Here is a 20,369-nt window from a genome sequence, read left to right as displayed (position 1 = left end):
GGTAACACTAACAAAAAAATTGTTTCGTTTGACCATTGGTATCAAACATCAAATGCAACTTCACATAAATAAAAACTACTCATAATATAATGAGTCAGTTATACTAAAATTCATTTTAATTCGAAACCAAAAAATTATACCTAAATTACAATGAAGAAAAAAAAATTTAAAACTTAATAAATCTATACTCCCTCCAATTCACTACTAATGTCCCATTTGTTTTTTGGACACTATTCATCTCTTACTCTTAGTTTGTACTATATTATTAATCTATAAGTTAAACATAGTCAAGTGAGATTATTCGTCTCAATGCAAGGATTATTTATATCAATTTTTCATAACTTTTAATTATGCACAATTAGAGATGTTAAGGATTGAATAAATGCATTGCATAGAGTGTATAAAGCAAATGGGATATTAATAGTGAATTAGAGAGAATACTTAAAAACAAAGAATATTATGGTGAAATACTCCTCCATCCTACTCAATTTGTCCATTTTTCATTTTAAAATATTCAATAAATTTATCTTATTTTTATTTTTAAATATAATATCATTATTTTTATTCGCTATATTTTCTCATTTTTAAATACCTTACTACTCCATTTTAAATCAGCATAATCAACCTTTTAGTATCGGTGGCAAAAATAAATGGGTAAAATGTGGGAAAGAAAGTATATCATTGAAGCATCTGGGCGGTGTGAAATGCATATACTAATTTCGAAATTCTCTTTCATCTTCCATTCATTAATATCCAATTAGCTGACACATTGCTATCCTAATAATCCTATGATCATCATATTAATCTGGTATGAGCTTGAATATGAACCATTCCCAAGGATGTGACGTTCTTGACTCTCGCCTAGAGATGGCAACGAATCCTGGACCTGGCCCGGATTAGTTTCCTAGAAACTGGATCCAGACAAATTAGGCCCACGGATCTGGAGTCTTTAGAAAACTGATTTGGATCTGGATCCACATGAACCGATCCAAATCGGACCTGTTGCCATCCCTACTCTCGCCCTACAACCAAATCATAATTATTAGAAAGCATTTATGAAAACATTAAACACCACATCCCGTCTAACAAACTGTCATTACAAATAATGTTGAAAGATAAACTTGGATTTAAAAGAGTAAAAGAAATCAAAAAACTATGTTAAGAATTAGCAAGAAACTTAAAATAGATTTAGTCCTCAATGTAGATGATGTTACAACCTCTCTATTTATTGAGTATGGATAATCAACTTCCCTACACTCAAATAAACTACATGTTCCTTATGTTAATTAACATGTAGTTTAGCCAAAACAAGCTTATTTCACGCAAAACAAGACATTACTTGACCGCTTGATCGAGCACCGAGGAAAAGCAAAGCTAAACGCTCAATCAGACCAAAATCATTCGATCGAGTGCATGATCCCCTGTTTTCTTCGTTTTGCTTACTTTGAACTATGAATGACCAAGAGTAAGATAATACACCGACTGCTTTTCTTGGCCAACCTCAGTTTTATGACTTGGTTGGTGTCTAAAAGCACAAATGTAACTTTTGGCCTGGCTCGACAGTCGACAGATCGTAACAGCAAACTTGAAAAAGCATAGTATTACATTATACAGAAATCCACATTCAAGCATTCAATAATTACAACTACACTTTAAGAAAATTCGAACTCAGAAATTCTCAGGCACCCGACAACGTTTTCCTACTACTACGCAAATCTCCTTTTCTATCGAAGATCATTCTTAACGTAGCACTCACTACAATAAGGCAATTCATACATCCTATCTACTACAATGCAGGTTGGACAACATGCGCTGAAAGAGGATGCATAAATTCTAACAAATACGGCATACAATTATCTGGAAACTGTCTTCAATGGTCATAACTCACCTGTAAAATGCACAAGAGAGCAGTAAATATGCTGATCATTAGAGGCCAAGTTTGGAGAGCAATTCACGCCATCTTGGAGTTTCTTCATCAAATATATAGGTGAGCGGTGAAGTGAGGACTCCACTACCACCAATCTGCATCAGACAATTGAGAAAATATACAAATCAATGACGGGTAAAAGCGCAGAAATTGAAGTTAACAAATGCAAATGGATGTGCTTTTGGGAAGGACGAGGGCAACAAAGCTCCAAATGAACCGGGAAGCATTCAGAAGAAACTGATTGCTTTAAATCTAGCATATTCCGGATTCAATGTGTACGATTCCGATAAAGCAAAAAACGTTTTTTTGATGTACTAGGGCTAGGTTAAAGATGATTACATTGGTGTACTAAGGCTTAACTGCTTAAGAATGTAGATGCAAGAAAAATTAACAAAATACTTTCAAAAGCAACATCAAATTAATCCTTTGATCTGAACATTTTCCTTTAAAGGATCAAATGCCTTTTCTTGATAAAAAATACCTTTATAACCAATATCATTGAAAAGCAAACAAACAGCTGGTGCTCATGAGTCATGATATAGTCAAGGATTAATAAAAGTTTTTTAGTTAATCATTTCAATATTTCAGCATTTTCATGTAATTAGCTTGTTATTTTGTTGGAAGAAAGTCTAAATTTATTAAGAGGAAGCTACAACTACATGTAATAAGTACAATCCCATTCTCACAATAAAATTTTCCTTTACCTCTCATCTCACAAGACCTCCCCTCCCTCCCCCCCCCCCCCTCTTTTCTTTTATTCTTCCTCTATGTTCCCATGCTATAGACAATCCCATACTTTAAAAGATACAGAACCGATAAGCTTTTTACCTGTTTTCAAACAAGAACACAAGTTTTTTCTTTGATATGAACAAACAAAGTAGAAGGGGTCCTTATTCACTTTGAGGAGGGGATTACAGATAAACTTAGAACTATGCCAAAACACCTTTTTTCAAAAGATCAATGCACTTAGAAAATTTCTATTTCTAAAAAGTAATAAGGCATTTTTCGAAATGAAGAAAACATATTTATTAAGTTCCTTTTTATTAGAATATGGATCATAATGTTGGGCTTTTAGAAAGGATTATAGTAGGAAGATGGGAGTTGCAAAAGTGCGAATGCGTAGATGGATGAGTGAACATAACTTGGGGGATAGAATTAAAAATGATGACATAAGAAAAGGTTTAGGTGTCGCAACTACCGAGGATAAGATAAAAGTGAATAGTCTAAGATGGTTGGGCATGTGCATCAACAGACTATTGGAGACTGGTAAGGAAATAGAAAGTTGGAAGATTTAAAACAAGTGCGAGGAAGACCGAAGATGACCTGAAGGACAGGAGTGCAAAATGATACAAAAATTTCAGATTTAGAAATTGAGATGTTAGAAAATCGAAATGAATGGAGAAAGAGAATCCATGTAGACAGCCATTGGAAGTTTGGAACTAAAATATTGAATTATGTAGTCGACCAAATTTTTAGGGATTAAGGCTTTGGCATTGTTGTTGTTGTGTAACAAAACATATTATACTAAGGTTATTACTTCTTAGTATCCTAGTCTAGATGATTGAGTTCTCCAAGATAATTACTGATCGCAATTTGAAATGAACCACTCATAGGCGGACCAAGCATTAAATTGTAGAACAAAGAATAAAATTAAAGAGATCTTGAAAAGAATATAGTACTCTACCACCATGCTACTTTGAATATCTTTTTAACATTTTTTGAAGTGCATTTATAAAGTTAAAATATGTCCATTTATTAAGTTATTAGGTGGGAGCCACTCAATTGAGTTGGGGTTATGGAATTTGTTGGGATGTGTTGAGTTGTGTTTATGAGTTATTGGGCATATTTGAGTGTATTACATAGTTACATTTTATAGTTTGTGTACATTCTTGTACCCAAAATAGGTATTGAATGAGTGATTTGAGTGTTTCTTGTGTAGAACATGGGTAGACTAAGTTTTGATGTAAAGCTAGCAAAGAAGGAGAAGAAAACTTGATTGGTGCTTATGATCAGTCCATGATATGAAGGGTCAATGTCAAATGATCATACCTCCTAAACAGTAAATCCAATTAAAGTAATTCAAGCAGGAGATGAAATTTTGGAACAAAGGGTCAACTTGATTTGAGTGTTTATTATGTAAACCATTGCTTGTATAGCAATCCTCAATGGCTCATGATATACTGTTCTGTAAGCAAATACTAAATCCAAAACATATCGCAAGGCTGAAATGTTCTCTTTCTGCAACTATTTTTCATTCCTGACCAAGATGATGGCTTATTAAATATAGCGTAAAGTCATAAATCATAGCTGCAAGTGAGTGCAACTTAGCAACCGACATTAAGTATGTTTCTTGAAGTAGGAGACAACAATATGGTTCTGACTAAGCTTCAGTTAATAGTTCAGTAGCAGCTGCTCAAATAAAACATGTATGCTTACATTTGTGCACTACGGCATCAAAAATAAAGTCAAAGACAGAAGCTTACTGCTCTTAGCTGCTTAACAGACGTATAGAGAGCCTTCTTGGGAACACATATCACTATAGCATAATAATCTGCTGACACTGCCCCATTTCTTTTGCAGAAAACAGGACTAATAGTGGGGCCCTGTATAGAAGTACAAACAGTACTGAGAAAGTTGGTATTATAAGTCACCTTATAGATGTTGAAATTAAACACCCTTCACAAATTGCTTCCACAACCAAGAATTAACAGTCAAAAATACAAACTTTGAGAAGTACATAGATGGCCAACCATTCCTTAGCATCATGATTTGGAACAAAGTGATGATTATCTAGGAAGCAGGGGCGTATACATAAACAATTTAGAAAAAATAATGATCATACAAAAATGTCAAGGAAAATGGCACCTAGTACAGTATAAAAAAAAATTACCTGTAGCCCTGATAAAGATGATTGACTAAGTATTCTCTCAGCGACATCCTCTGCACTTTTCCCCCTCATATTTGCAGTTACCTGAAGTGAAACATATGCATAAAGTAAAGACAACAACAACCTAAAATCAGAAGATGGGTAGAAGATTAAGTTGCGCACCGTAAACTGACCAAGTGCCTTCAGGTGTGCCTCAAATCTTTCTAATATCTCATGGGTTGTGTCAAGAACACCGTTACGATAGGTTAAAGATTTCCTGCTAGCAACAAGCACGGCCTTGAAAGTTTTTGGGTCAGAATAGATCATTCAAAGAAAAGAAGGCAAGGCATTCTAAAGATCGCTCAACTTTTTAACAAAGACATTACCTGACTTTGCAACACAACACCACCTTCAATCTCTTTCAAATTATTTTCTCTTAAGGTTGTTCCACTACTTACAAGATCCAATATAACATCAGCTATGCCCATCTGAAAGTAAGGCAGGATGTCATGTCTTGAGAAAATAACAAAATCAAGCAACTTCAGATTAAAGTCTGTAATTTTCTAGTCTAACTACATCCCATCAGGCCATCACTATTCACTACATTCATAGAAATGTTCCAAGTTTCAACACAACAACAAAAATAATGCTAAAGCCTTAATCCCAAAAGAATGTAGTTGACTATATCAACCAATTGATCAGTTCAATGTGCCACATCAACAAAAAATTCAACATCACCCCATTTTTTCTAATATGGGTGCTAATTGCATTTAGCGCAAAAAATTAAGCCACGTAGTATCGTATCAGTCGAGTTGTAAAGTTTCCAAATCAACCAAATCAATACTAGCATCATCGTAAAGGTGTAAAAACTGTCCGTCCAAGGGACTTTTCATGGTTTTAGGCCTTTTGGCGAGGTACGAACACCGCTTTACCCCAGTTACCATATTAACAAGACAATTATCAAAATCGCAACTGAAAAACGCATTTTTGCACCATAGATTACAAAGCTTACAAGGTTCCAAATTCTTTTTACATCGACATATTAAGTTCAAGAGTTTCATAAAACATATAGCCAAGAAATGATTCACATAACAGTCTTACAGCAGGGGCTGCCTCAAGCGCTCCATCAGCAGTTGAAAAGGTAACATGCTTTAGACCATTCTCTTTCATGAACTTTGGACCCAGCTGTATGTTGAACCACAAGAATATCAACTTCAGTCACATGAAATTCATCAATGTACTCTGAAAGCACACATTTGAAATCCAAATCCCATGAATGTCCCCAGATCAATTTTCAAGCCAAACAAACTCCCCACTCCCTACCAACAAGAAAAAAATACCAAAGTTTTCAAGCAGAATCCCACTCAAATTTATATGTCTGAAAGAATTATTGAAATGATTAGATAAGATACTTCCTCACATAAGTAAAGCCAGTAGCAACTCGCAGAGGTTTGTCAGCTGTCCACTGAGGCATTGCAGCAAGCTCGTTCACAGAATTAATATTTTCAAATATGCCATAGTTAGGAATCTGGAATACAAAGATGGTAATTTATAATATTAATAATAGCAGGATATTAGTACATCTAATCAAAAAGGAACAAATGAGACCCACTGCAAGTGATAAGCGGCACTCCCCATAATCCAAGGCACTGTGAACAATAATGAGATCTTCACTGCCCTACAGCAAAAAAATTGAGTGCTCAGTAATATAATCAGAGCATGTTGTTTACACTGTTTTCCCGGCAAAGTTATGGATAAGCCTTCAAGAATAGACAACAAATGGTTTGTTGTTACTCGTTCTCGCATTCAATTCAATAGAAGTCATTAGTATTAACCAATTTGAGAACGAGAAGTCCTTGAAAAAAAATTATTGGACAAAATTACATCAGAATGGGACAAGAGGCTTGCCAAAAGCTTGGAAAAAAATGGGCAGATGATTGTACCTAAGAAAGAAATCAACCAAAAAGTGGCCAATCACTGGTAAAAAATTACGAAGTTCTAAAGACAATTTTTTCGCATAAAAGAAACAATACCCTCAAGGTCATATGACCAAACAATTCCATTGCTTTTTAAACAAACATATTGTGAGAAAATCCTAGGTGCATCAACATTGATTTTAAACATTCTAACACACATACATAGGTGAGTGTGCGACCCACCTATACTAGTATCTTGCATTCGCGCTGAAACAAACTCAATGAACCCATATGCCTTCTTGACATCAAAGAGCAAAGTCAAGACACTAATACGGCTTTACAACTCATAAATGCAAGTTTATGATACTAGAAAGCTAACTCATAAGAATAGAGAACAACACTAATGCAAAAAGTTCTAGAGAATGACTCTAAAATATGAGTGAATTCTCCGCTGAAAGATTACTTGTCCTAATGCCATTAAAGTGGCTATTGTCTAGGTAGAGCGGTCAATTTTATGAAACCTTGCCCTTATAATTATGCTTAGAAAACAAAATAGTAAATTAATAAAAAAATGGATACATAGAATAAATACCAAAAAAGATACGAGGAGATTCGACCCCCTCCTACATACTTGATACCCTCCCCTACAAAAAAACTTGTAACACCAAAACCATTCGGAATCCCATCAATTATTCGTCCATCAAAAGAAGAAATTAGTTCAGCTAAAGCTCTTACACCCTTAATTAAGAATATTTCATAAAAAGCATCTATATAACCGCGGTTAGCAAACCAATTATATATTATATTTAATATTTTGTCCCCAAAAACTCTCTAATGACCTTTTTTATCAAATGTAAGGAGGTTGATTCCAAATGACCCTTACTGCAAAGCAATATTAAATAAGAAGTGCACATGATTTAGTAAGCCGTAATAATAGTCGAAAACCAAAGAACAATAAATCTTTAGCTCCATTGGAATTGCCATAATCATTCAAAAAGAAACACTGCCTGATCACTTGAGGGCATAAACAACTAAAAAACATCATTTGAAAATACAAAAAAACTACATGAATCATTCCAACATAGTTTTTTCTAGATATGTAACATTCAGCACAGCACCAAAGGCGTTTGGCTATGAGTTGAACAACAAACTAATCAAATAATTCTTTAAATAAACTTTATATGCTTTAGAGTTTAGTAAGTTGATTATTAAGGTAAAATGAAATTCTTTGTAAAACCCAGGAATGAAAATATTTGCAAAACAATTTAGCATTAGATTTGCCAGGAGAAAAGAATCAGCTTCAGCTATTTGATGAACTCACCACACCAATGACAAAAGCTACAATTTTTATGTTAACAACCAAAAACTAAAAAAAAAAAAAAAAAAAAAAAAAAAAAAAAAAAAAAAAAAAAAAAAAAAAAAAAAACTAGAGAAAGGAAATTCAATTGCTACCAAATGAAAAAACAAATCTAGCAATACAATACAAGCAAGCAAACATCTTAAGTGATACTTGAAGCTGAATATGGCCTTTCAAAGTAGAAAATTTTACCTGTCCATACTCGCTCAAGGTATCGAATCCTACAATACCAAGATCTAAATCTCCAGACAGCAACTTCCTTACAATATCTTTTGGCCGCTGAAACCAAACTTCCAAGCTTGAAATCTAAAAAAGACATACATCACCGTGAGCAAAGTGAAGGGTAGTAAGACAACATAAAACATAACTTATATGTAATTTCTAAGGTGTGAGCAATCCACCAAGGTGAATTGAAGAGTAAGCATTCGTTAAGGGAGTGAACTTTTACAAACAAAAACTTCCATGCGTTGTTTTTGAGTTCATCCTAGAAGATCGGTGCACTATGTAAATCTATTATGTATTTTTTTTTCCTACCACTAAGGATGAATGGATCTTTTTCTTGAGGGTCAGGAATTGACTCACAAAAGAAAGTTTCTAACTAAGCAATCACGTTTTTTTAATATGGTATTTTAATTTTCTCTCATTTCAACGACGTGTTTTCGTGAGAATTTCATGCTTCCACTGTTGCATTACCCAATCATTAAGGTTCAACCACTCAAAAAAAAGTGTTCAAAATAACCAAAAAGCAACATTCTCCATTTCCTCGAACAGATTTCTGCATAGCTCATATAAAAAAAAATGTAATTTTCATTGCCAAACGTCTTTTGCAGTCTATGCGGATTGTTTGTGATTTGATAGATGTAAACACGAAAAGTTTTACAAAGCGATTGTGATACAGTAATGTAGTCGATATCTAGCAATATGGATTACTGAGAATAACGTATTTCTTTTCTTTACCTCTAAATTGTTTTAAGGAATTGCACCTCCAAGGCTCCACTGTCATTTTTTTTTCATAACCAATAAAACCAAAAATGAAGCAAAGATATGTTTTCCATCTAACATCAAGGTTTTCCATTCCATCACACAAAAACTTAACTCGAAAGAAGGAACGCAGCATCCACTTAAGATCAAAGATACTATTCTAGACGGCCCAGCTCTAAGCAAAGGCAAGGGATGCAGCATCAGATAAAAAAAGAAAATGCTTGTCTATAGATTAGGTTTTAACATTTTTAATCGTCTATTGGAATATTATGAGTATAATACTAGTCAAAAGCAAAAAAAGTAGAAAAATGATGTTCATATACTGTTTTGTATAAAGAAATAAAAATTAAAAGATGATAATTGCAGCGATTGACGTGTGATTTAGCGGTAAATTCCAAACTTATTGCTTTTAAGTTATATACTTAATAGATAGAAATATGTCACATTAATTAAAATGAGGGAATACTACCTTTATGTAATTTCAAAAAAAAAATTGGTACTTTTTTATGTGTTTGGTTAAACTATCTTATCCATCCAATATCACTTAAATTGTTATTTTATCGCAACATTTTATAGCTTTTTATTAGACTGATTTCCTATTTTGTAAAATTTGATATTAAAAATCCACCATTAGGTGATCAAATTTTAAAATTCTTCGTCCTATTTATCCTATAACAATCAAACTTTAAATCATTTTCTCATAAGAAGTATGACCATTATATGTTACAAAGTCCTTCAAAAGAAAAAATTATGCAAAATTCGGATTTTTTTTTTAGGATAAACAAAAGATAATATTTCCGTACATTGAGATTTTTAGAGTTAAATTTCCTATTTTTTTATGTGTGAAGTTCGTTTTCTAGATAGGGATATTAATTACTCATATCCATAATCAGGCTGATTTTAGCTCCTCAAAAAAGAAATCATTTTTCCGAAAAAGGAAACATAGTCCCAACCAGTAGTCTAGTATTACCATGAACTAGAAGCACTGCAGCGTATTCTTTAATACCATTATATTGATACTTGATACAGAGACGTATTTTATCAAGCAAAGCAATGAAATCAGTCATAATCCAAAATTAGTAAAATTTAGCATTAAGCAGTACAGTTTCTAAAATCAATGTGAAACTCAAAGACATAGTAAAAAGAGGAAGATAACAGAGAAAAAGGCAAAGGATCAAACACCTGAGGAATTTGAGCTACATATTGACGAGGGTTAGCTTGCCTTACCGACAACTGACAATCCTGAATATCAAATACAGAGCAAAACATCAGAAATACAAAATTAACTTTTCTTTACAAAAATCAATAAAATCAAATCAAACAAAGTAAAATAGAAACCTTAAGTAATTGAAGAGTATCGGAAGCCATGCGGCCTTTGCTAGGTAAACCAAAACGAATTTCGGAACGCTGAATGGAGTTTAAATCCGCATTTCCATTGACAAAATCAATCGAAGTAGGCAATGGAGATGGAGATGTTTGAGTTTGGCAACATGCGTGGACTCTGAATTTGAGAGAGAAGCGAGAAGACAAAACGGAGATGGAATTTGAAGGAAGTGAAGAATGGGGAAATGGTGTGAAAGAGGTACATTGTTGAAGAGAAGGGTGTAGGATTGTCGCCATTGTTATTGTTGTTAAGCTAATTGCTTGTGATTAGAGTGATATTAATGGTGGTGAGGGGTGAGAGAGCAGGAGGGAGAGGGAGGGATGCCGAGATGTGTAGAGGACACACCTCGGCCTTTGAGAGTGACGAGGGGACAATGACACAGTGCGAATATGCTTTTGCTCTTTTAATTAATCATTTGATAAATCTCGTGCGTAAATAACCGAATCTTTTACTTAGGGGCGTTGGACTGTTCGGCAAATGGGTGCCTAAAGGTGTCACTTCCGTCATTTGGGTGATTTCGGATTGGGTGTTTTAAATCTATTTAAAATTGAGTTTTGTGTCTATGTATCTTGTGTCTATCAATTTAGATAATTTTAATTCATAATTAGGTCAAAGTCGGATTTAATTATCATAAATTGTTGTGAAACATGGTCTCTTTAAAAAAAAAAAGAAATGAATAAGCTTTATTAAAAAAAAAAAAGCAATAAATAAGTCACAATTCAACTTCTTTCAAAAAATAAGCGTCTGATTTTCAAATCTGAAGTCTGGCGCTGTTCGCAGTAGATAACTGGTCAAAAAAAGTCAAAGAGCTGGTCAAAAAGGGTCAACCCCCTTGGTTTTCCTCTGTTCGCAGTTACGAACTACGAACAGCTCTTTAACTTTTTTTGACCAGTTCAAACTAGCCGTTATATTGTCAAACTAGCCGTTAAATCAATCTTCTATAAATACCAAAACCTTATAACTCAATTCATTCATTCATATTCACCAATTTATCATCCTAAGTTAAGGTAATTTTCTATAACTTAGATTAATTCTTTATTGTTATTGTCGAATTGAATTGTTGTTGATTTTGTTAATGCTTCTCTATATATACAAATGTTTGAAATATACAACTAAATAAACATATATATACATAGTCAATCAAAATACACAAAAACCTAAAGCTCACGATGATCACCCTCATCTACCCTATCCAACTGATTTGATCTCCTACGCTTCTTACAGTAGTAAGAGGTGTTCGTGTGTCGCTCTAGTAGGGGAGGGGACTAGTATTTTGGTGGCTAGGATGGCCCAGCCTGCGAGGTCCCCGCAACGTCACCGAGGTATGACAAGTCCATCTCCTCCAAATGAACGTCACAAGGAGGAGATGAGACGTGCACATAGGCAGTAGCCGATGACGACTCCGCAACAACTTTCGGTATTAAGTGCTGGAACTGCTTGCCGAGGAGCATGCCTTGTGCAATCTCCCTCACTAGCTCCTCGTGGCTAGACTGGACCATGGCTGTCGCACCATGTGCCTGCAATTGATAGTTAGTTAATGTAACATTATATTATGTAATTGGCAACTGAATCATTTAAATGCAAATGAAGACTTACAAATTGGGTCATCATAGGTGCTGCAGGAGCATAATAGGCCGCTGCAATGATGCCACGTGGTGTTATCCATCAGCGATGATGGAGAGGAACCACGACATATAGTCACGTGTAGTAGGCGTGCCAATAGCATCGATTGGCGCACCTTGGGCTAGCCGCTCCAGTCTATGATCCCAACGAGCGATGTGGCTCCCGTTTATCTCCGTCCAATTCGACGTACCCTGATTCTTGCGCGAAATCAAGTGCAAGTCGGGTTCAGTGCCCTAAGGTGGTGGAATGCCCTGTACCAACCCATATTGGCGCAGTACGCACTCTGGTAGATGTACTTCGACAATGTCGAAGCATATGAGTGGCACAGAAGCCCTCCACGCACTTTACTAAAATCCCCGAGTGCTCGGGCACAACTGCGTAGGCTTCGGCAGGGTACAGGTCCCACAAAAACTATAACATATGTTATGAAAATGTAAATGATGTGTTAATTAAATTGTAGTTATGTTAATGAGTACTGAAATTTCTAATAATATATAATGTACATAATACTCAACTAATTTAATATGCTCATCAACAACAATACTTAAAAAAAATAAAATAAAGCTATTAAAACAATTAAACATTACCTTGATTAATTGTAGATGAATAAGAAGAGTGTAGATTTTAGAACTAGTGACCTACATTTACATTTGAGTAAATAATCAAAGTTCATTAAAACCCTAAAAAACGATATATATATATATATATATATATATATATATATATATATATATATATATATATATATATATATATATATATATATATATATATATATATATATGTATGTATATATATGTGTATATATAAATAAATAAATATATATATATATATATATATATATATATATATATATGTATATATATATATATATATATGTATATATATATATATCATATATGTGTGTGTATATATATATATATATATATATATATATATATATATGTATAAATGTATATATATATATATATATATATATATATGTATATATATATATATATATATGTATATATATATATATATATATGTATATATATATATATATATATATATATATATATATATATGTATATATATATATATATATGTATATATATATATATATAGTTAAAAAAAACGCATAAAAGTTTACCTTTTCGCAAGCTAGAGTATCCCAGACTAAATTTGAAGTGCCAAATTGAAAGAGAAATGTAAGAATTGATGGATTGAAGGCAGTCTAAAATTAGTTTTTGAAAGGGGAATGTCAAGTTTTAGCAGGTTAGAGTTTTGAATTTGGGAAAAATGGGAAAGAAGAGACCCGCAGCTGTATTTATGCTCGATATGTTCGCAGTTACTAACTGCGAACAGGGTCAAACAAGTCAACTTGTCTGTTCGCAATTATTAATTGCGAACAACTTTAAAAATTTAAACACTTGTTCGCAGCCCAAACCTCAGGTTTGGAAGTTACACCCTTATTTTTGGAAATAAATTAGATTTTGACTTATTTTGTACTTCGTTTTTTTTTTTAATATATTAGCTTATCCATCTCATTTTTTTGTCTTTTTGAGAGATTATTTCTAATTGGGCCTGTCCATTACATATTTTTTAAAATGTTGTAAATAGACATTAAAAATATTATAAGTAGACATTTAAGATATTGAAAGTAGGCATTAAGGATACGCTAAATAAGCATTAAGTATAATATAAATAGGCATTAAGAATACGATAAGTATACATTCATCTTTAATGAGTTGGGCTTGTGACACGTCTATTAAAAAGATAGTCTTTCAAGAAACTAGTTATTCAATTATTAGGTCGGATATATATCGAATTATCATATGTGTTTTGAATAGATCTTTGTGCCTGTCAAGTTTTAATTCAATCACACTGATTGACCTAGATCCAATATTTTAGAGTTATACATCAAATATTTTGAATTATGATGCACTGCTACCTTTGATTCTTTAATAGTTGTGTGTCTCTCTTTTATATGTCAGGTTTTTTTATGGAAGTATAACTATTAAAAAATTTAAAGAATTGTATTAATTTATCATTTTTTGTATTTGAGTTTAACATTTCATAATTATGAGTTGAATAAATTTTTTCCCAATATAATTAGAAAAATTATTCTTAAATTTCAAACGTAAAATATTCTAAATTTTTTTTAACTATTTCATAGCTATCAGAATATGATATTAAATTTATGATTCACTAGGCCAAAAACCTAACCAATTTGAAGTTCTCATTGTATCTATTTGGAGGAACCAATATGATTTTCATCAATTAATTATATGATTAAGAGTAAATTCAGACAGAATTGTCGTTCCTAACATTTACAACATTAAGTACTACAATCCTTACGATTTTGGATTTAGACTTGAGGAAGGCATGTCTTGACTAGTCTTAAACAAGCAAAATTGGGTACAAACCTAAATTGGAAATTGCAACCAACGGAGATAGTATCTCTTGGTGAAACATCTGAAGGGTTCACTTGATAAATTTACAAGCTATAACATCGAAAACAAGATCGACAAGCACCAAAATCATATCCACATTAACTCGGAATGAGAGATTCGTTCGATTTGTAACTCAAGTCTTCACATGTTATAATGTTTGGTCATTTTGAGTTGAGGGCAAATGACAGTTTAGGCCTAGACTTGTTCTTCCCAAGCAACACCATTTGTTTCATCCGTTCTTCCTCCTCTTGTTGTCTCTTCCTCCGCATGGCCTCTTCCTTCTTTTTTTGCATCTCTTCAAGTTCCCGATAACGTTTCTCTTCCATTTCCTGCTGCTCTAGTGCTTCTAGCCTCTGCGCTTCCTCAAGCCTCCGACGGTTCTCTTCCAGCATCTTTTCAAGCTCTTCTTTCTCCTTTCGAGCTTGCTCCTGAAGACACTGAAAACTGTCAAGCTATTTTGCTATGAGGGTATTCTTCAGAATGCACCATGTTCAGACCAAACTAATCTGAATACACTCTAACAAGTACAAAGCTTGATATTCAAATGTACAGACATAGCTACTTGCCTCTTTCCGCTGAGCCTCGATTTGAGCTGTTTGCTTTTCTCGCTCTAGCTCAGCAGCAACCTCTTCAGTTAGCTTCTTTCTACCTTCATCCAAGAGCATCTGTATTTCTAGCTTAATCTCCTGAGAGTCTAAACTATCAGCAACTTTTTTCTGAATTGCTTCCTCCACTCTCCTGGTAGTTTCCTCCTCGATTAGTTTTAATTCTGCTTCCTGCTGACGCCTGATGGGAGAAAGGGATGATATTAATCCCATATATGATAAAAATACGGCACAGAAAATGTCCTTGCCTGCTACACAACCAATTGGCAAACAGATTCTACAACGTCGTAGGGCCGTTAATGATATTGAAATGCAGGTACTAAAGGAAAAGTTGTTTGGTTCGCCTCTTTTCCATTCTTCAAGTAATGAATGTCTGACCTTTACACTATCTTAACGTATTTAAGGCATACCTCTAAAGGAATCCAGATCCAAACAATGACAAAACTGGTGTACAGAAAGCAGGCAGCCAATTGATGATCAAATATAACAAGTTGAAATATAGCGGTATCTTCCTTCAGATTATCCTGTTGAGGAGAATGTCAAGTAACCTTCTGCACTTGAAACTAACCATGAAAGTACTAATTTTCTCAGCAAATATCATTCTACATTCTTCAAGATGCATGACATATTTCTGTGTATATCTATGTTAAACAAAAACAATCAGCCAACATAATCAGGTGCCTTTCTCAAACTCAAAGTTGATAAAATGGGCAAGATTGAAATATTCACGAGTTCATCAGAACACCAAGACTGAAACCAAATCCAATCTAATCCAGCCCCGTTTCTTCGTTGCTTGATCTGACAGAAATTGCGCTCCCAGGATCAGCTAGAAGCAATTTGTGCCGGCCGGTTGACATAGTTAGATGTCACATTTATCATAATTCAATGTAGATAATAACAACCATTTTACTATTGATAACTAAACTCGGTTCACCAGCTGACTAGACATGAGTCTTCTCAATGTATAAAACATTTCACTCAATATCCTAAAGTTCCAAGCGCAAACGGGTCTTTTCTTCTTCTTAAAAGAAAAAAAAAAAGAACTGCAACAAATATACATAAAAAAGGTGAAGGAAAGCCAAAAGACTAGACTAAAGTTGTTCAAGGGGCCGAAAATCATAACGGCCCGTTTCGTAGGTAGTAATAAACGGTGGTAATGGGAATGAAAAATTAGTGTAATTTTAGTTGAAAAATCTCTTGGCTACCTTAATAGCCATGCTTGTCCAACTCCAATTATCTCATTTTCTTCATAAAATCCATTCCAATGCATTTTCATTGGGACAGGTGGTATTAGGTGGTAATAGAAGTTTGTAAACAAATAAACTTTTTTGTGATCAAAGTTTCATTACCATGGGAATAATATGGAACTTTTGATGAAATTTTACACTAAAGATCATTCCCATTACTACCATTTAGTACCACTAACCAAACGGGCCGTTATTCTTTATAACTATTACCATAAAAGAGAAATTTCAAAAATTGAGAGCGGGGCGTGGCCAACCCCGACACCCTTTAGCTCCGTCACAGCATAACGAGAATGCATACTTGTATAGTAACCTTTTTTATGTTAGAACTTAAATTAGTCTTTGGAAAAATACTCCTAAGAGACATTCAAACAAAAATATTGAGTCAAAATATTCACCTTAGCCACCAAATGAACACAGTTAAAATTTTTAGCTACACAGAATCCTGTCATCAGATGCAACTCTTACTACTTTGTTTGGATTCAGAGTTTTGATTACCACCGGTAAAAAGCCACTAACTACTATATATACTTGTACGACGTAATTCTGCAATAATCGCCAGCCCATACGTAATTGAAAAAGTCGTTATAACAGAAATAATGCTTTGACTATAAAAGGAAACAAAAAAATCGCATAACACAGCTTATTTTATCAGAACATTCTAAGTTCTAATGGGAAACTACTTTACTACTTAAAAGAATTTCGGGGATAGTTCAATAAAGTACGCCTTATGGCAACGGGGTTAAAGCAACTTATTTTATCAGAACATTCTAAATTCAAAAGGGAAACTAATTTACTACTTAAAAGAGTTTAGGGGATAGTTCAATAAAATACGCCTTATGGCAAAGGGGTTAATCTTAGGAAAACGATTCTACAAAACCCTTATGTATGTGCATATATAAAGATGCAAATCAATCAATGTTGTATATCTTGTTACCATAATAAACACTATAGAATTGCAACTTGAATTTCCACAATTGAAATCTGAGAGAGAAACTCTTCGCCAAAAAGTTTACAAATAAAAATATGTATGAATTACAAAAGTTGCAACATTAACAAAAAAAAATGAAACAGATACAATATCCTGAAGTTAAAAAGTATTATTTATGATTAGGCAAGAACTGAAATCTTACGCACAAGAATAATTCACCTGAATACAACAGTTCTTGTCATTCGTCAAACAAAAGGAATGAAATACAAAACACCCAAGTCTTTTGATCCCGTAATCAAAAACACTAAACGCTTCTATAGATAGCAATGAAATTAGCAAATTAGCATCAATTACAAAGAAAAAAGTGACATTTCCAATGATATTAGTGGAGCAAAATGTTGGATATACCTTTGTTTCTCTTCTTCTAGTTTCAGCTTGTCATTAACGCTTTTGTGCTCTATCAAATCAAGGTTTTGACTAGGAGATTTATGTTGAGGAGATAAGGAGGTATTATGACTTGGGTGGCGCCTATGGCGCTTAGGCGATGTTGAACGACTTCTACGACGTCTTGGAGTGCGAGAGCGATTTTTGTGCCGACGTGGAGAAATGGAACGACTTTTTCTTCTGTAAGATAAAAGTTAAGGCGTTTAGCGAAAAAGTATGTCCTTCAAGTGCAACATCTAACGAAAAACAAAAGTGTGATCACCCAAAGCACAATTAAGTCCAAAAGCACTAGTGTTACCTCATGAAACTGAAAAAAATAAAAATAAAAATAAAAAAAAGATTTGAAGTGCTCCGTCTTTAATCAAATTGATGTCCATTATCAGACAGTAAAAGCAGCACACATATTTACCTGCTCTGCTTACCCCCCCAGTAGTTGGAAGCAACGTGGTTCAAGTTCTTACTTCTTAAAAAGAAAGCATTGTATATGAATCCTAACCCTACATGCTACATCATAAACATACCTTTCAAAGCAGTAAACCAACTAGGAATACATAAATAACAAAAGATAAAATCACCAGCTACGCTGGAAATAATCACCAATTAGCCAAATGAAAATGTCTCAAAAGGGCAAATGTGAAAGCTGATTAACTAACACCATGCTTGGAATGAGAAAATTGGAGTAAAAAGGACATGGATTTATTGGCATATATTTGCCTTTGTTTGCATGGAATTTAAAGGGATATACCCTTAATTTAGTTACTAACCAAAGTTCACCTAAGTCAGAATTTTGGGAAGAAAATGGTATGTTGACCGTCATTTCGCTTTTTTTTTTTTCCTTGCCTTCCCTCACTTATAAACAAGGAGCACAGCCATTGTGATCCCCTTCCCTTCCTTTCACTCTTAAATTCTTATCCAAACAAAGTGTAATTCAAATTCATAGTCTCCAGAAAGGTTATTATATTGAATAGAGGCTAACCTTAAGAACAACCTCATCAGGAAAAAATAAGTATTTCATAGAAATAATAAACACACTCTGAAGTACAAGTATTCCATAGAAGATGATAACCTGCTATGATTGTAAGGCGATCTGCTGCGTCCCCTGTGAGATTTTCTACTACGTCTATAATGCGACGGTGACCTTGATCGGGACGATTCTCTTCCCATCACTACCAATTGCCACTTTTTCAGCAAAACATGCATCAAAACAAAAAAGGGAGAAAAAGTATGCTAATCTTGCGAAATTTACCAAATTGAAAAACAACAATTGAGCTAATCAGAGGAACTTACCGTTGAAGATGGTGAGGCTGAGGCGAACGAAGAAATCAACGAACCACCTGCCTGAAACTTTTCGGGGAAAGGAAGATAAACAACAATGTTTTCGTCTTTCACCACTCTGCACTCAAATGCTGTTACGGAACCCTAATGGATGAACTCAGAATGGAGTAGTCGCTAATCAACCTTCAATTTTATTCTTTTTTTTTTATTCAGGGCTAAGGATGGAGATTATAATTTATTAATTTATATATAAGTAGATCTATCAAAATATTTGGTTGGGTGGGTTTTTGGTTGCAGCTAACCTTTTGAGAGACTTATGTCAAGCCCAATTCATTAAAGATTAATATATATATTTATTGTATTCTTAATGACTATTTATATTATCCGTTTATGTTTCGTATCCTTAATGTCTACTTTAATATCTTAAATGTCTACTTACATCATTCTTAATGCCTACTTACAATATTTTACAATATAATGGGCCGGGCCCCTCTCACAAGAATTTGTGTTTTGGTTGGGTCAATTTTAAACCAGCTAGTCTCTTGAGAGACCGTCTCTTTGAGAACGTATTTCAAGTCCAGTTCATTTAAGATTAATATCTACTTACCGTATTGTTAATGCCTACTTACATTATCCCTAATACTTACTTACCATATCTTTAATGCTTATTCTCAATATCTTAAATGTCTACTTATATCATTCTTAATGCCTAATTATAATTCTTTAAAAAATATATAATGGGTCGATCCAATTAAAAATGGTCTATCAAAGAGACCATCTCTCACAAGAATTTATGATTTTAAATTGGGTTATTTTTAGTTCGAATAGATTTATGCGGAATGTGATGAGTTTGTATTGGGTGTTGATCGATCCAACGGCTCACAGTTTTTAAAAAAATACATATTCGATTATTATTTTTATCCAAATATATGTATAAATGTATTTTATATTTTAAATAAAATATTGTCTTATAAAATAAGATCAATATATCAATTTTAATTTGAGTGTAGGTTGATAATATTATAAAAACGGGTCAAAATGTCAGTTTAATATACCGTCAGATTTAAACAAATTTTTTTCCAAAATTTCCGACTCCAATCGGATTACAAATCAAGCTTTTCGAGTTACAATCCACTGATGTGTCGGGTTTCATGTTGATTTTATATCAAATTTATTTTGTAATGTTAAGTAGGAAAAAGAAAAAAATAAGTTAAATCCCCTACCATAAGGAAGAACTTTTCATTCTAGTAACTTAGTGTATCCACATTTTCAAATATTTGCCCAAAGCACTATTTATCAAACTCCAATGATTTCAAAAATAAATAAATAAATACCACCGTTATATCAACAAACAACTACTATTCAAGGTGTTTTCCGGTGA

At 33.5% G+C, this 20,369-nt stretch overlaps 2 protein-coding genes across 5 annotated transcripts; both read right to left on the bottom strand.

Moving 5' to 3' along the window:
* Positions 1–668: 668 nt before the first annotated feature.
* Positions 669–10,855, bottom strand: LOC130821416 (ATP phosphoribosyltransferase 1, chloroplastic-like). 2 transcript variants are annotated; one of them, XM_057687175.1, is made up of 12 exons: positions 10,386–10,829; positions 10,230–10,289; positions 8,259–8,372; positions 6,406–6,471; positions 6,214–6,321; positions 5,895–5,978; positions 5,180–5,281; positions 4,977–5,090; positions 4,818–4,898; positions 4,411–4,530; positions 1,889–2,022; positions 669–1,022 (listed from the first exon to the last, which is right to left on the bottom strand). In XM_057687175.1, the coding sequence occupies exons 1-11, from the start codon at positions 10,665–10,667 to the stop codon at positions 1,927–1,929; spliced, it is 1,227 nt and encodes a 408-aa protein (XP_057543158.1). In that variant the 5' UTR covers positions 10,668–10,829; the 3' UTR covers positions 669–1,022; positions 1,889–1,926. The 2 variants fall into 2 exon arrangements, with proteins under 2 accessions (XP_057543158.1, XP_057543156.1); XM_057687173.1 differs by lacking the exon at positions 669–1,022 and having other exon boundaries at positions 1,586–2,022; positions 10,386–10,855.
* Positions 10,856–14,287: 3,432 nt separating this feature from the next.
* LOC130821415 (uncharacterized protein At1g10890-like) lies at positions 14,288–19,205 on the bottom strand. Of its 3 annotated transcripts, none has more exons than XM_057687172.1 (5): positions 19,001–19,205; positions 18,780–18,892; positions 17,678–17,893; positions 15,056–15,275; positions 14,288–14,917 (listed from the first exon to the last, which is right to left on the bottom strand). In XM_057687172.1, the coding sequence occupies exons 2-5, from the start codon at positions 18,875–18,877 to the stop codon at positions 14,651–14,653; spliced, it is 801 nt and encodes a 266-aa protein (XP_057543155.1). In that variant the 5' UTR covers positions 18,878–18,892; positions 19,001–19,205; the 3' UTR covers positions 14,288–14,650. The 3 variants fall into 3 exon arrangements, with proteins under 3 accessions (XP_057543155.1, XP_057543154.1, XP_057543153.1); XM_057687171.1 differs by having other exon boundaries at positions 18,780–18,879; positions 19,001–19,197; XM_057687170.1 differs by lacking the exon at positions 19,001–19,205 and having other exon boundaries at positions 18,780–18,994.
* Between the last annotated feature and the right edge of the window lie 1,164 nt (positions 19,206–20,369).

This window comes from Amaranthus tricolor, chromosome 8, assembly GCF_026212465.1.
Source record: "Amaranthus tricolor cultivar Red isolate AtriRed21 chromosome 8, ASM2621246v1, whole genome shotgun sequence".
NCBI lineage: Eukaryota > Viridiplantae > Streptophyta > Magnoliopsida > Caryophyllales > Amaranthaceae > Amaranthus > Amaranthus tricolor.
The sequence above is the reverse complement of the archived record's forward strand: the minus strand, read 5'-3'. Positions and strand labels throughout refer to the sequence as shown.